Source organism: Orcinus orca, chromosome 15 (genome assembly GCF_937001465.1).
Source record: "Orcinus orca chromosome 15, mOrcOrc1.1, whole genome shotgun sequence".
Lineage (NCBI taxonomy): Eukaryota > Metazoa > Chordata > Mammalia > Artiodactyla > Delphinidae > Orcinus > Orcinus orca.
In genome coordinates this window covers 66637048-66652839 of record NC_064573.1, presented here as the reverse complement: position 1 = coordinate 66652839, position 15792 = coordinate 66637048, and the positions used below count along the sequence as shown (strand labels likewise).

The 15792-nt window shown below is 56.9% G+C and overlaps 1 protein-coding gene across 1 annotated transcript; it reads right to left on the bottom strand.

Moving 5' to 3' along the window:
* Positions 1-3650: 3650 nt before the first annotated feature.
* OSM (oncostatin M) lies at positions 3651-8104 on the bottom strand. Its single transcript, XM_004283797.4, has 3 exons — positions 7634-8104; positions 5860-5993; positions 3651-5239 (listed from the first exon to the last, which is right to left on the bottom strand). Exons 1-3 carry the CDS (start codon positions 7665-7667, stop codon positions 4661-4663), a joined length of 747 nt encoding a protein of 248 aa, XP_004283845.1. The 5' UTR covers positions 7668-8104; the 3' UTR covers positions 3651-4660.
* Between the last annotated feature and the right edge of the window lie 7688 nt (positions 8105-15792).

Genomic DNA, 15792 nt, shown 5'->3' with positions numbered 1-15792 from the left:
GAACAAAGACAGAAGAGCTGTGAAGAAAGAAACCAACAAGGAAAAGGGAAAATGAGGGAGAGAAAATAAAGAGGATGTGGCTCGGGCACCTGTTCTGTGACAGCTTATGACGGCAGCGCCAACAGACCCTGCGTTGCATTGTTTCCCAGAAAATCTCTGCTCTGGCCTGGGAGGTGTCCAATTACCTGAGTCTGTTGTGCAGACAGGGAAGCCGAGGCTCAGCCCGGAGGTTACACGGGCCACGGGGCTGGGGTTTGAAGTCATTTTGCTGAACTCCCAAGTACTTTCCTGTCCCTTGAGAGAGAGAGCGTTCACATCACATCAGAACTGGCGGGCAGCGAAGGCGCTGAGGCTATGGAGGCCAGAGACCCAGATCTGCCGTTTGCAAGCTGGGAGTTTGTTCTTTAGACAAACTATAAGTGCTGGCACCCCATCCTTGCCTTTTTTCCTGCAGTTTCCCTGGAGGGACCCCCGTCCCAGGAAACTTTCCATCCGTGTGTGTCATGTTCAGGGTTGACTGAGGGGCTGTGACTGTCACCCTGAAAAACTTGAGAAAGAAAAGAAAACCCAGCTTGTGGTCGATTCCAGCAGCAGGGTTGCCCGAGGACTCCTTATCTCCCTGACCCTGTACCAGCTCGCCCATGGCCTGCGGCTGCTTTGTCCCTTCACATGAGCCACTTGGGGGAGCATATGCTATTTGCAGGCTCACAGGGCATCACCACTCTGGGAAAAGCATGCCTTGTGGGGGATCAGCTTCACTGTGGCACAAAAGCATTATTAGAACCCCTCCCCCGCTACCCCTCATGCCGGATGGTCATGGGAACCCTGATCTCACAGCAGTTGTCACTGTAGTAGGTGGGGCGGGGGGGTGACGATCCAAGAGGGCTCGTTCTGACTCCAGGTGCAGACACCAGAAACGACCCCTGCAAGCTGCCCTGCCCAAAGCCCCAGGGAAGCCCCGCCAGCCACTCGATGGGGAGTTAAGGAGGAGGGGCCTGGGAGGGCAGGAGGAGGGGGAGGGGGAAATGCAGGCACTGGGAGGTCAGGATGCCTGGATGTGTTGGGGGCCAGCTGAGCATGTAGCAAATGCAGAGATGAGCTGGCAAGGTTGGGTGGGCCTGAGAGCAGGGCCCTGGCTGGGCTGTGCTGAGGAGTTTGGAATCGATGCCTCGGGCAGCAGGATGGGAGGGAGTCATCGAAGTTTTGTGAGCAGAAGACATGACAGTGAGATGTGTCCAGGGAGTCAGGACCTGGTTGGCGGTGGGAAGAGAAGGAGGCACGTGCCAGGGATAGGGTGTTGGAGAAATCACAGGATCAATGGGGAGAGAAGAGGTTGAGGCTAAGGGAGGTTGAGGGAGGTGCGCTGGGGTTCTGGAACTTCAGTGGGGGCGATTAGGAAGCAGAAAGGTGTGGGCTTGGGCCTGAGTTCAGCCTTGAGGCACCCACAGGGCACCCAGCAGATGCTCTGGCAGCTGGGTCTGTGGATCTGGGCCCAGGCTGGAGATGGCACCTGCAGCTGTGGTCTCATCAGAAGACAGCGTGGAATTGACAAGTCCTCACTGATAGGACCCCCAAGAACCCCACCCCAGAGTCTGGGGCTCCCTGATCTGCTTCCTGCTGGGGGGGTGCAGCTCCAGTTCAAAGCAGCCCCAGACACCTCTCCCGGGGCTTAGCCACCTCTCTAGAGGCTGGCAGGGGGCCCAGGCAGGGGTGAAGAACAACTACCCTGGGCTTCCCAGCTCTTCCTCCGCAGACCAACTTCTATCCTCTCCGTGGGCAACCACATGCTGCCTTAGTGCCAACTCCCCTTCTGCTCCAGGAACCTGAGGGTGCCTGGCTTTCGGTGTCTGCCACCTCCCACCCAGAGATTCCCAGCAGCCCAGCCCGAGGAAAGTCCCCCACCCCCATGCTGGGGGTGCAGCAGAAAAGAGCAGAGGCCAGCCCCTGCCCTTGGCCACACGTGGGTAGCGCCTGTCTAGGCCAGGCTCCCTGCCCTGCTCCTCACTGAGCTCCTGCTGGGTGCCAGGTACTGTGCTGAGAGCAGAGCAAGGCAGATGTGGTTGGTCTCCATCCTTGGAGACTCCAGGCTAGCGGGGGAGGCAGACGGCAAAGCAAACCAAGAGAGGCCCCCCACGCGACAGTTTTGAGGAAAAAAATAACCAAGTTGTTAGACCCAGAACACGGATGGGGGTAAGAATAGCCGAGGATGCACTAACCAAAAACCAGAGCACAGCATTGCAGACAGAGAGAAGAGCACAGGCAGAGACCTTGTGGTGGGAGGGTACCCTGGGCATATTGGGATCCCCAAAGTGGCTGGTGTGGCAGGAGCCCGAGAGCAAGAGAGAGCCCATTGGGGGGCAGTAGAGACCCTTACTAAGTGCTTGGTAAACAGCCTGGAATATCTTGGGCGCTTGTTGGTTGGGAGTAAGAGACCTGGAGTTCTAGCCCCAGCACTGCACTAACTCGCTCCGTGACATTGAGCAAGATGCTTCCCCTCTCTGGGCCTTTTTGATAAATCAGCAATGCTCTCACTCACTATATCCTCATCCTTGAATGCTCGGAGCCTTTGCCCTAGCTCTTCCTGCCACCTACAGGCTCCACCCCTTCTCCTGTGCGTCATTCAGTCCTCAGAGTAGACATCACCTCTTCCAGGCACCACACTGACAACCCACGTCACCTGACTCTCACTCTCTATTACATCACCGCTTTGCTTTTGCCAAGCTCAAGCTCACACTGCAACTTCAGATGCTCCTGTTGGTTCTTTTGCTTGTCTGTTGTCTGTCTGCCCCCACACTTGGGAGCTCCGTGCCCCCGGGGACTCGTGAAATTGTCAGCAGAGTTACAGAGGCTGAAAGGTGACAGGAGGATGCTCCTGCCCTGGTATCTAACGGGCCTGAATTTAAAATGTGCCCGCCCCCAGTAAATTTGCTCTGAGGACTCAAACTCTCTGAGCCTCGGTCTTCTCATCTGCAAAGTGGGTTATATCTATGGCGGGGAGTCCCACACAGGGCTCTCTTCCACCCCATGTTAAGTCCTGTTCCCACCAGAAATGGGACTGATCCAGGTCACGTTCATCGGCTTCTGTGAGCCCTTCCTTTGTAGCTGCTGCCTCAGCATGTCATCAGCCTATAGATGACCCTTCTGAGGCGGGGCCCTGAGCATCCGGAGAGCGCCAGGTGGAATCCCTATCCACCCTGGGGCTCTTCAGGAAGCAGTTTCCAGCACCTCCCAGGTTACAGGCCACATGTGAGGCAGGGTCTATCATTATCTTGTCTGTTTCACACAACACACATCAGCACACGTACCCCCAGCCAGACACCCACAAGGGCCCAGAGCAACCCATACACCCCATCCTTCCTCCCTCCCCTCTGGCTCCCAAACCCCAACACCCCTGGTCCCCAGCTTCTCAAGAGAGACCCATTCAGAAACAACAAACACCTTGTCTGCGTTTGAGATGCCCCACAGTCAGAGCCCCCAGCTGACTGGGGTGTGCGACTTCCCTTCCTGGATAGAGCAAGGACCCCCCAGCCCAGGCCCCAGGTGGTGGATGCTTGTGGCCTTACCACATAGGGACCCCCCGCCAAGAGCCTCCCCCAAATCCTGTCCCACAAGGCAGCAGAGAGACACAGGGGCTTTAGAAACCAGGCAAGTTTTAAATATATGTTGGCACAATATTAACATTAAATACACATTATAAATAAGCCTTATAAATAGGAAACAGATAAAAACTGATTTAAAAAATCTATAAATTAGTCATGTCCCTCCAAGGAATTGGCCCAGCAGCTTCTGGGACCCCCTCCAGGAGGGCAATGGTTTCAGCATAAGAAAATACCACGATGTACCACCAGGGGGAGCAGCTAGCACCCAAGACCCAAGACCAGGCGCTTCCAGGTGCTAGCTAGGAGGTCTCTTCCAGAGAACTCAGTCTGTGCCCAGTGGCCATCTGTACTGCGTATCCCCATGTATGGAGAGAATTTGATATCCACCCTATGTCACAGAGTCCCAGCAACTGACAGGCAGAGAGGGCTGTACATGGCCCCCAAGCCCTTCGAATCACAAAGAGAAAACTGAGGTACAGAGAGGTAAAGTGGCCTTGCTGAGGCCACACAGCAAGTTAGGGACCAACCTTGGACCCCCCCAAATCAGTGCTCTTTCTAGTGCACTCTGCCCCAACACAGCTGCCTAAAGTGAGGTCATCCAGACATCCAGGGGTCTGGCCCGAGACGTGATGAGGCATAGGAGGCCAGCTCAGGCCCTGACCTCCCCGCCTTGGAACCAGGCCACTAGGGAAAGGAGGAAGTATGGGGGCAACGGCCCTGCAAGTCATGAGAGGGACAGTCCGGCAGGCCTCCGGGCAGCAGAGCAGGGGGTGGCAGCCAGTCTGGCCATGAGTCATCCTGTGTCATCAGACCCCTGAATCAATGGAAAGTTGGCCCCGTGTGGACCTGACCTGGCCACCCCACCAGACTGAGGAACTCAGGGCTGGGGGGCTCAACAGCCTGACCCTATGTCCCTAGCCCAGCCCAGAGGAGGTAGAGGGGCTGCACGGCTCCCACCCCTTAAAGTGCACTTCTGAGAGGCGGGGAACAGAGGGGAGCAGGATGGCAGGCCCTGGGGCTGCGCCATCCTGCAGAGTACCTGCTGACCTTTCACCCTAAGGCTACCGGGGAAGCTGTCCCCTCGGCATGAGTCTCCTGTCCCTCCGGAAGGGCCACGTCCTGCGGGCCCCCCCTCTGCAGGGCCTGGCGAGGGCTGTGTCTCCAGGGGCCCGGCAGGGGCTGTGTCTCCGGCTCCGGCTCCGGCTCCGGCTCCGGCTCTCCCCCCACTCCTGGAGGACCTGCCCCACAGAGTGCATGAAGCGGTGGTAGCCGTGCAGGAAACTGCAGCTCTTCAACTTGTGCTGGAAGGCGTCTGAGGGCGGTGTGGGCGGCGGCGTGGGCCCGGGGCCTGGCTGAGTGGGCTCAGGTGTCTCTGCCTCTGAGGAGCTGCGCAGCAGCTGGGACATGCAATGGATGTTACTCCTGAACCCGCGGATGTTCAGTCCCACCAACTGCTGGGCTTCAGGGAGGTCCTGATACAAAGCAGTCAGTCTGTGCAGGACGAGGCCCAGCGTGGCATTGAGGGTCTGCAGGAAGCCCTGTCTGCTGAGCCCCCGCAGGGCGTCCTCGCTGGGGAAAGCCCCGGGGCGCTCCCTGCAGTGCTCCTTCAGTCCTGGCGTGTCCAGGCCTTGGATGCGGATCTGTGGGGAAAAGACAATGCAGGGGTGAGAGCTGGAGCCCCCACCACACACACACATACACACACACACACACATGAACCTGCTCTGCTCAGCCTTGAACTGCTGGACCTCATGTACCCCCCCTTCCAATCCTCCCATTGTACAGATCCAGAAACTGAGGCCGAAGAGGGGCGAGGACTCCTGGATCACTGCAGGTGAGGTTAGAGGTATGCCAGGGAGCTGGAGGGGTGACCACACAGGTGGTGATTGTGGCATGAGGTGTGTCATTGGGGAGGTGACGGGAGGTAACATGAGCTCAGGAGGGTGGGACTGTTCACTGCTACATCCCGGTGCCTAGAACAAGGCCCGTGGTAGGTGTGCAGTGAGCACATGGGGCAAATGGACGAATGAGGCAATGGAGTTGGGGTTCACACTCCAGGCCCACTAAGCTGGGGGAGCTGCACTGCCTACTTGGCATCTCAGGGTTAGGCCTGGGATGTTCGCCGTGGCCCAGGAATAACGCGGAGACTCGTTTTCCCCCCAGCCTCAGATTGAGTAGGGCTTGGGCCTGTCCTCTCTGGGACTCACTGCTGCCCTAACCCCACAGTTCTCTGAGATGCCCCCAGGGGCCAGTCACTCACATAGGGGTCCAGGAGCGTGCTGGTGTCCTGCATAAGGTCCGCCTGACGCCGGAGCTGCAGGAGGAGTTCATGGTACTTGCCCAAGCACTTGCTTGTGGCCGTCATGCTCAGGAACAGGAGTCCGAGGATCACACCTGGGGCAGAGAGGGGACATGTCACCTGCCTTAGTGAGGAAGCCACAGGTGGGTGCCTTTCAGAGAGGAGGTCACTCAAGCGGGCCTCAGAGGGCACAGCCCATCATCCCCAGCTTTTTGCCATTGGGGGCGGGGCTGGGCACGGTGCATGCACAGGGCTACCTGCTGGGACCTCCACCACCTTCCCAGCGAGTCACTGCCCAACACCCAAAACAGTGGTTGCAATTCACCAAGTAAGACTTTGAGAAGAGGTGGTGGGGCCTGGCTAGAGTCAAGCCTGCCAAACTCAGGAGCTGACCTGGGGTGGCCCAGGTGGGGCTGCTCCCTGCAAGTCCTCTGGGCTAAGGGGTGACCACTGCTGCAGGCCCTGAACCTGCTGTAACAGACCCCACCCCCCCACGCAGGTGCGCTCTGGAGGATTTTGCAGCCCAGGAGCAGCTAGACACCTTGATCTATGTCTGCAGAACCAGGAGAGGCTGCCTTTCCACCCAAAGTTTCCATCTGGAAAGGATACGTGAGACCATCTCGTCCATGCCCCCATTTGACTGACCGGAAAACCAAGGCTCCAAAGGAGAAGGGCTTGCTCAGGTCACCCAAGGCCAGCCCGTGACCCCATCTCTCAGGCCTCCCTCCTCTCTCCGTAAGTGGCCACTTTTGTCAGGCCCACCAGAGATGCTGTGAGCCAGAACATTCTGGGGGGCGGGTATAATTACCACTCCCCTGCCTCCCCCCACCCACCCACAAGGCCCTGGCAGCCACGTGGTCGGAAGGGCCTGTGGCGCAATGGCCCGGAAGGCAGTGACACCACCTTCCCTTCCTAAGAACTGTGGCCCCTTGGGGAAGATGCTGCTGGGGAGGCCAAGGGGCCAGGCGCCTAGGCACAATGACTACCAGGCAGCCCTCGCCGGCCCCCAGGTACCTGCTGCTGGGCTCGGGCAGGGGGGCTGGTGTGGGCACAGCGCACGTGGGACTAGGGTGCCTGCATGGGTGTGCGTCTAGATCTGTGCGAGGCTCGAGGAAACAGCTGGCCACACACAACCGTTGTGTCCCATCCAGGGCAGGGGCCCCGGGCTGCATGTGGGGGTTCCCAGATTGGTGAGATTGAGGGTTCCAGATGACGTCACATGACTCTGTGTGCATGTCAGCCTGTGGGTGTGGCTATGTGCGCTGTGTGATTGTGTGGGCTCCAGGGCCCCCAGGCCCGGCTGACAGTGTCCATTCATCCCAGAGCCTCCAAATCGGGGCAAGAAGGAGGCTCCACAGCCCTTCCAGACATCACACCATGATGCTGCTCAGCTTCTGCGGCTTCCTCCTCTGCCCCAGCACATCTCCCACCTCCCACCTGCTTCCCTGGCCTCTCCCGCAGTGATCCCTTTCCTTCACTCCCTTGCTCCCAGAGTTGACTCTACATCACCCTCCCCGTGGAAGCCCTCTGGTAATATCCTTCTCTACCCTGTGAAGATGCTCTGTTCTCAGTGGATCCCTCTCTTTGCCTGACCCCCTGGCTCTCTCCCCTTCTCAGCATCCTCTGCCCGGTGCCTGGCCTCCCCTATTCCTGGAGGACAGAGGGTGCCCCTGCTCCCCGCTGGCACCTATGAGCACAGCAAGCAGGTGCTGGTGGGGAGGAAGGAAGTACTTACTGAGCGGTGTCCTCCGCATACACTGTGCCCGCATGCTGGGTGACCGAGCTCTGGCCTGCGCCTGCCGGGGGTGACACCTCCAGGATTGGAGCCCTGCGGGCTGGCAGCCACTTTATGCCCGCCGGGAGGATTGGCCAACACCTCGTGAGGTGGGTGGGGAGGGGGAGGGGGGAGGGCAGGCCTTCTGGGAACATGACCCCAAAAACCAAAGTTTCCACAGGCGGCCAATGGGCGCTGGGTGCGGTGGCATGCCTGCTCCTCCTCCTGTTTTCTTCGAATTCGTTCTTCGAGGTCAGCCCCACGCCCAAGGATGATGCAAACCGCAGCCTCAGCCTTCCTGGGGTGAGCAGGGAGCAAGGGGGTCCATGCTCGCTGCAGGGGTCTGTGCCCGGGGTGGAGGGGAGAGTCCACCAGCTGGGCTCCTGGAGGGCGCACAGCCCAGTCCCAGCCCAGGAGCCATCGGCCTCACAGGCCTCTGTGGTTTGGGGCTGAAGGGAGCGAGACATCTTCCTTCTTGAGTGCCCTTCCCGCCCTCCTGCCAGGGCTGTTGGGACATCTGTGAGCGGAAACCACCGGGCTCTGGGCACAGAGCCAGACCCAGGCTGGCAGCCCCGAGATTGTGGTTCTGGCCCCAGGACCTGCATCCTCCAGTGGGGCTCTCAGCCATCTCCTTTCCCCCACCAGGCACCCCTCACATAACCAGCCTTCCCCATCCCAGGCCCATTGCCCACAGCCAGGCTCTTTTTCTATAGACAGGGCCCTCTAGGGAGAACCAGGCACTTGAGGCAAGAGAAACAGGAGATTAGGGTTCAAGCCCACTGACATGCTGTGTGATCCAAGGCAAGTCGCTTAACCTCTCTGGGCCTCAGAGCCCCACCCACCCACCGTAAAATGAGGATTCGAAAAGTATTTCCCAGCCCTCACAGGGCTGCTGCAGTCATGGACATACAAGGCAAACGCCCTTTGAAGGCAAAAGGAAAGATGAAAGTCTGATTCTAAGTACTAGCTGTCGGGAGGTGGGGTGGGGGGCCGGAGGAGATGGGGAGTTGCTGCGGCGACCGTTGGGGACCAGGTTTCACTTTCTCTGAAAGATAGTGATCTTGAGTCAGTCCTCTGCTTCTCACAGATGAATGAAGGGGCCAGAGACAGCGCCTCCCGAGCCAACCTGCTGCTTCAGCGCAGGATAAACTGAGGCCTAGGAGAGGGCAGATGAGGGGGTGGAGGGGCTGGCCCCGGCCTGCATGCCATGCCTGGCAGCCCCAGCACATCCAGCAGACCTGGACGAGGGTCCTTGGCCTGCACCCTGAGGAGCTCAGTGGGGAGGAGGATGTCAAAGGCTGAGGAGCCAGGGTGGGGCCCCTGGGGGCTGCCAGGGAGGCCTGAGCTGCTCAGGCCCTGTGGAACCTGGACTAGGAAAGCCAAGGTGGCCAGAAGGAGGAGGGCCAGGCACGCTCCCACCCATCACCACCCCGGCACCCATCATCACCACCAAGGCCGTTCCCACCAGCCCTCCCCTCTGCAGACACACCCACATCGCTCATTTATGCAGTCAACAAACTTTCACTTGGCCGCGCGCTTTGCCAGGTGTTGAGGATCTAGCAGTGGGCAAAACCAGAGGCACCCCACCGCCAGGAGGCTTCTCCTCACCCCCACCCACTCCCTGGTGCCCAGCATGGTCCTCATCACACCGTTGCCACCCCTGAGGGCGGATTCTGCCACCCCTGAGGGTGGAATCCGCCACCCCAGTTCCGGATTCTCCTCCCAAGAACGTCACTTCCGCTCGATTTCTCATCTCGGTGCCCACCTCCAAGAGGCGGCTTCCTGGGGCCCCGGCCAGTCCGGGATCCTGCTTCATTTCACATCCCTGATCTCATCTTGCTACAGCCCTGGGAGGGAGAGCGGCCGGCAGGGATGCCTCAGCTCTCTTTAACGAGGAAACGGAAGCTCGGAGAAGCTCAGGGCCGGGCTCCAGGCAGGAGAGCCAGGTCTGGCTGGAGAGCTTCGTGCCCCTCTCAGGGGCTCCTTGCTGACCGGCCTCCACAGTCGTGGGACAGCCCGGTGCTTTCACCCCTCGGTCCAGAAGCCATAAGATCTCCTCGGTTTAAAGAGGCCTCCAAGACCCAGAGACGTTGAGGTCGCCCCTCCTTCAGTTGCCCTTTGTAGAAACCTTTAAGAGGAGGGGGGCATTCAAACTAGGGCTGTCACATCTGAAAGACCTCGCTCTGAGCACGAGGCTTTAAACTTATATATTAGTTTGCTTGGGCTGCCATAACCAGATGCCACAGACTGGGGGGCTTAAATGACAGAAAGGTATTTTCTCACAGTCCTGGAGCTAGAAGTCTGCGATCAAGGTGCCGGCGGGGTTGGTTTCATCCTAAGGCCTCTCTCCTTGGCTTGTAGACAGCCGCCTTTTCATGGTCTCTTCCCATGGTCACCCCTCTGTGTATGTCTGTCCTGATCTCTCCTTATAATGACACCAGTCATGTTGGAGTGGGGCCCACCCAATAGCCTCATTTGACCTCGATTACCTCTTTCAAGGCTCTATCTCCAAAGACAGTCACATTCTGTGGTGCTGGGGGTTGTGACCTCAACACACGAATTTGAGGGACACAATTCAGCCCCTAAAAGCTTGCAAGAAGAGGGCATGGTTGGAGGGCAGCAGGGAGCGGGGACACTGGCAGGGGGAACCCGGAGCTGGGTGGGACACTGGCAGGGGGAACCCAGAGCCGTGATGTGCAGGAGGGCGGGGAGTGCCCCCAAGGTGAGGAGGCCCCGCTCCCCATCCGAGCAAAGCGTGAGGGGAAGATGCGTCAGCGTTTCTGGTGAGGTCAGCGCCCGGTGACGTCCCTCTCGCCAGCAGGAAGGGCTTGCAACACGGCCCTGCCGGTATAAATAGGCTCCCCGACCACAGGGTCCGGGCTGTCCCCTCTTCCCGGGCCACGTCAGGCAGGTCCGCGTGATTCGGAGGGGAAGAGAGGCCCGGCTTGGTTCCTCAGAACGGCTGCTTCCTTGCCTTTCCGGCCCACCCTCCGGCTGGGGAGCCCTCCATCTTTAAACGCAAGGACAGGATTCGGCATGGCCTGAGGGGCAGGCCAACACTGGAGCAGGGGGTCACTGGGCTGGATGCAGAGGCCGGCGGGGTGGGGGGCAGAGATCAACCCAGGTTCTGGTCTCCATCTGCTTGTGGGCCCAGTGTTCCTGGTCCAGTCACACCCCCTTTCTGAGGCTCAGTTTCCCCTCTGTAGACTGAAGTGCCACAACTTAGTACTAAAGAGACAAAACAACCCAGGTTTTAAATGGGCAAGTGATTTGAACAGACATTTCTCCAAACCAGACACAAATGGCCAAGAAGTACCTGAAAAGATGATCAATATCATTAGGAATCCGGAAAATGCACATCAAAACTATGAGATGCCACTTCACCCCCACCAGGGCAGCTATAATCAGAGACAGACAATAAGAAGTGTTGGAGAGAACGTGGAGGAGTCGGATCCCTTGTGCACTGCTGGTGGGAATGGAAAAGGGTGCAGCCACTTTGGAAAAAATATGTCTCTTCCTCCAATGGTGAACATAGAAATGTCATACAACAAACAATTCCACTCCTGAGTATACACCCAAGAGAACTGAAATCATATAATCACACAAGAACTTGTGCACAATTGTTCACAGCGGCATTTATTCACAAAAGCCTGAATGTTGAAGCAACCCCACTGCCCATCAACAGAAAATGGATTTTAAAATGTGGTCTATCCATACAATAGAATATTATTCAGCCACAGAAAGGAATGAGGTACGGATGCATGCTATAATGTGGATGGACTTCAAAATCATCATGCTCAGTGAGAGAAGTTAGTCACAAAAGGCCACGTAGAGACTCCCTGGCAGTCCAGTGGTTAAGACTCCACGCTTCTACTGCAAGGGGTGTGGGTTTGATCCCTGGTCGGTGAACTAAGATCCCATGTGCCACACGGCGCGGCCAAAAGAAAATTGACGAAAGGCCACATAAGATTCCGTTTATAGGCAATGTCCGGAATAGGTGACTCCACAGAGACAGAGAGTAGATTAGTGGTTGCCAGGGAGTGGGGCATCTGGGGAACAGGAGTAGTAGCTTATGGGTACGGGGTTTCTTTTGGGGGGATGAAAATGTTTTTGAACTAGATGACTGCACAGTCTTGTAAATATACTGAAAACCACTGAATTATACACTTCAATGCATTTGATGGTATGTGAATTGTATCTCAATTTTGAAAATGCAGGAGCAAATGCTGCCTTACTGGATGGTCAGTGTAATTCAGTGAAGAGTGCACGCCAGTGCCCGGCCCATAGCAAGTATCCGATGACCACTTATCCCTCCTGCCACTGGGGCAGATGAAGGTGCGCATTTGCTTATGTCACAGGGTGACTTTGAGGGTGGTTGGGAAACACGTGTTACATAAACACCGGGTGAGCAAGGATCTTCCAGGGCCCCCACGAGGTCACTGAGGTCACTGTCAGCTGGGGGGTCATTTGACTCAAGACCTGCCACAGTTCTTCTGGGACCTGGTATGTCCATGGGGATGGGACTCCATGCCCTCCCCTGCACCCAGTGGCTCCGCCCAGTTGGGTAACTGACTGGTCCTCCTTCCAGGGGCCTGAACACCTATTCAGGGAAGGGCAGAGGTGGGGGGGAACTGGCTACTGTGCAGGAGCCTCACGCCAGCCATCGGCCCCCAGACCAGGCCCTGCCACGGCAAACCCCTAGGCCGAGAGGAAGGCAGGTGGGGGCTGATTCGTCTACTCTGAGGTGGGATAACCAGGAGCTGAGGGTGCAGACGGCCCCCACCCCCAGGCCACCCTCTCTGAGCCCAGGGGCCCCTCCGTAAGATTTGGGGACAGGCGAGATGACCACAAAGAACCCACAACCCTATAACGCCCCAGGGGTCCCATGGCAGCTCTAAACACTGAGATGGCTCTGTAAAGAAAAGAAAACCTAATCGTTAAACTGGATCAGGAAGTCCAATGGAGTTCTGACTTTTCTCATAATGACAACATACGACGCCTATTTTGAAACATCATATTCTTTTTTGTTTTTAAATAAATTTATTTTTGGCTGTGTTGGGTCTTTGTTGCTGTGCACGGGCTTTCTCTAGTTGCAGTGAGCGGGGGCTACTCTTCGTTGCGGTGCACAGGCTTCTCATTGCGGTGGCTTCTCTTGTTGCGGAGCACAGGATCTAGGCGTGAGGGCTTCAGTAGTTGTGGCACGTAGGTTCAGTAGTTGTGGCTTGCAGGCTCTAGATCTCAGGCTCAGTAGTTGTGGCATGGGCTTAGTTGCTCCACGGCATGTGGGATCTTCCCCGGGCCAGGGATCAAACCCATGTCCCCTGCATTGGCAGGCAGATTCTTAACCACTGCACCACCACGGAAGTCCCGAAACATCACATTCTTGCCAAAAATGTCTTGATGTCACAGGAACGTGCTGTCTGCCCAGTGGTGACATTCGAGACCATTTCTGCAGCTCTTCTGGGTGCCGGGCCCAGTTCTGGCCCTTTCACGTGGGCCAGATCTCTGAATCCTCAAAACCTCCTAATGAGGCAGAAATCATGGTCTCCGCCCAGTACGTGGGGAAACTGAGGCCTGAGAGGTGGGGGACTTGGCGGAAGGTCACACAGCTGGGAGGGAGCAAAGGCTCAACAGAAACAAAAACCAGCGGCTCCCAGAGCCGGGAGAGGGGAGGTTGGCTCTCATGGGGGTGGCTGCCTGGGGAGGACTTGGCGACGGAGGTCAGTATTTCTGCAGGTTTGCAAAGACAACGTTGGTTTCATTGGCGGAAAGGCAGAAAAGAAATGTTACAAATTCCACGTTGAGAGAACTGCATGAGCTGATGGGCAAATAGGACCTCACTGGACCAGTTTAGAGAACAGCTGGTGTGGCTGGAAGTCGAACAGGGAGGGAGGAAGGCAAGGAGGGAGGGGAAAACCAAGCCACCACAAAACCGTTTTGCTGCCATTGCAGCCCCTCTGGAGGGGCTTGTACAACACAGCTTGGTCCCATCCTCTTGCTTAAAACACTGCCTGGCTTCCTGTTGCCATTCGGATAAGGCCAAAGTCATCACCTCAGTCCCCCAGGCCCTGCCCACCTCCCCAGCCTCACCCAACAGCTCTCTAGCCCACCACTTTCTCTGACCTTCCTCAGCCCCACAGAGGAGCTGAGCTCTCACCCCAGGGCCTTTGCACATGCTGTACCCACTGCCTGAACACTCCACCTACTGAACTGCCACCAGACAACAAATTTCAGTCCAAGCTTCACCTCTTCCAGTGACCTTCCTTTACCCCAGTCTGGTTCCTGCTCCCTGACCCCACCCCAGATTACCACGTACCCATCTCCGTAGCATTTTTCAGAATTGTAAACTCTTACAACTGTGGAGTTGTTTCCCCAGCCAGACTGTAAATTCCAAGAGGGTGCCTGTCTCCAGAGCACAGCACAGGCCCCAGAACATAGTAGGTGCCCAATAAATCATTAGTGAACGGATGGATGCATGGCCATCTGCAGAAGCCCCAGGCTTCAGGGCCCCAGTGCAGCCCCATCCCATATCCAGTACACCTGCAGCCAGGCCTCTGAAATTGCAAGCCCACCTCGCTGCCAGGTGGGAACAGGCCCTCTTGGAGCCTTTCTCATGCCCTCTCCCCAAGGACATCAGAATCATATCACTCACAATACACCAAAGCATGTGATCTCTTTTTTCAGGAAGCCTCGACTTTAAAGACACTCACTTTTTCTTTTATGATGATTTTTCTAAAGCGAATTCAAAACCTATTCTTTAGCCACTGCAGATTTCAACACTTTCCTGGAGAAACAAACTGAAAAAGAAAAAGCCAAGGCATTTCTCCTGCTTCCTTTAAAGAATTCATTTCAGAACAAATTCTACATAAGCGGCACCTGACAGTCTCGTAGAAAGGGGCCGGTCTTCACTGGAGGAGACAATCCTACAGTCCCTCATTCAACCTGTATTTAATAAGTAACAGTGTGGGGGGGGCACCAGGCCAGGTGCCAGGGATAAATCAGCAAGAAAGACAAGGCTAACCTACAGGAGGGTGAAGTTACCGTGAAGGATGAATAAACACACAGGCCGATATCCAGCACATGGAGGGGCTTGGAAGACCCATTTGCCAGGCTGCCCCTTTCTTGCCCCAGGAGGGGTCCAACCCAGCCTGGTCTTCGTGGTACCCCGGGGTTTAGCAATGCACCTGCGTCCTGAGCAGGTCCAATCAGAATCCTTCCCAGGAATAACGGCAGACCCAGGAGACACGCCTCCCTCACGTGGCTGGGGTTCCTGCGCTGGGACGTCACGAGGCGGGGGTGGGGTCCTGCCGAGTGGGCAAGAGGGTGGCTGGTGCAGCCAGGAAGGCCAAGGGATTTCCCTGAGTCCCTGGTCCCTGCAGAAAGCCAGGGCCAACCACATGGCAGGTCCCAACTACACAGGACGTGATGAGAGTCCCGTTTCTGCTAGTTGAGCCGGTTTCCCGGCACTTGCCATGGGGAGTCCTTAGTCCTCACAAGCATGAGGTTGGGGGCAGGAGGGGTGGAGGGCACGGAGGGAGGAAGTAGGATGGGCTACGCCTGCTCTGGGTGCCAGCTGCAGACAAAGCTCAGAAGCTTTGATCAACAGAGAATGCAGCTGGAAGAAGATGGGGGAACAAGCCAGGGTCCTCACGGGGCTGTCTACAAATTGGGACACAGAGGCAGGACTCACTTGCAGGGATGCCGATTACTGGTCTGGAGGAAGTGACCTGGGACAGGTGCTGGGAAGACTTGCTTTCTTCCTCTTCTTGTTCTTGGGGACACGCTAAGGAAACTCTGAGCATTTATCTTGATATGAAAAAACAAACCTCCTGCAGCTCCAAGGGGAGAAAAGGCCATCAAAGCTTGCTCTGTCCAAGGGCCAGCTGGTGGCCATTCAATGGGTGATGGGGTGTGACCAGCTGGTGCCAGGTCACCCTGTCCACAGACAAGTGTGTAAGGAAGAGAAGGGGGACAGTGTGTGGCATTAAACACAACTGCGGGGCATCCCCACAGTCAAGAAGGCAGAGTTTAACAAAATGTGGGAACAACCCAAATGTCCATCAACAGATAATGGATAAAAAAAGTGGTTATGTCCATACAATGGGATACGATTCAGCCAT

Excerpts from the sequence above, each read along its gene's own strand:
- OSM (XM_004283797.4), bottom strand. The coding sequence starts at position 7,667 with ATGCGGGCACAGTGTATGCGGAGGACACCGCTCA. Across the intron at positions 5,994-7,633 it reads TATGCGGAGGACACCGCTCA|GTGTGATCCTCGGACTCCTG; the intron begins GTAAGTACTTCC and ends TCTCTGCCCCAG. Across the intron at positions 5,240-5,859 it reads GCACGCTCCTGGACCCCTAT|ATCCGCATCCAAGGCCTGGA; the intron begins GTGAGTGACTGG and ends TTTTCCCCACAG.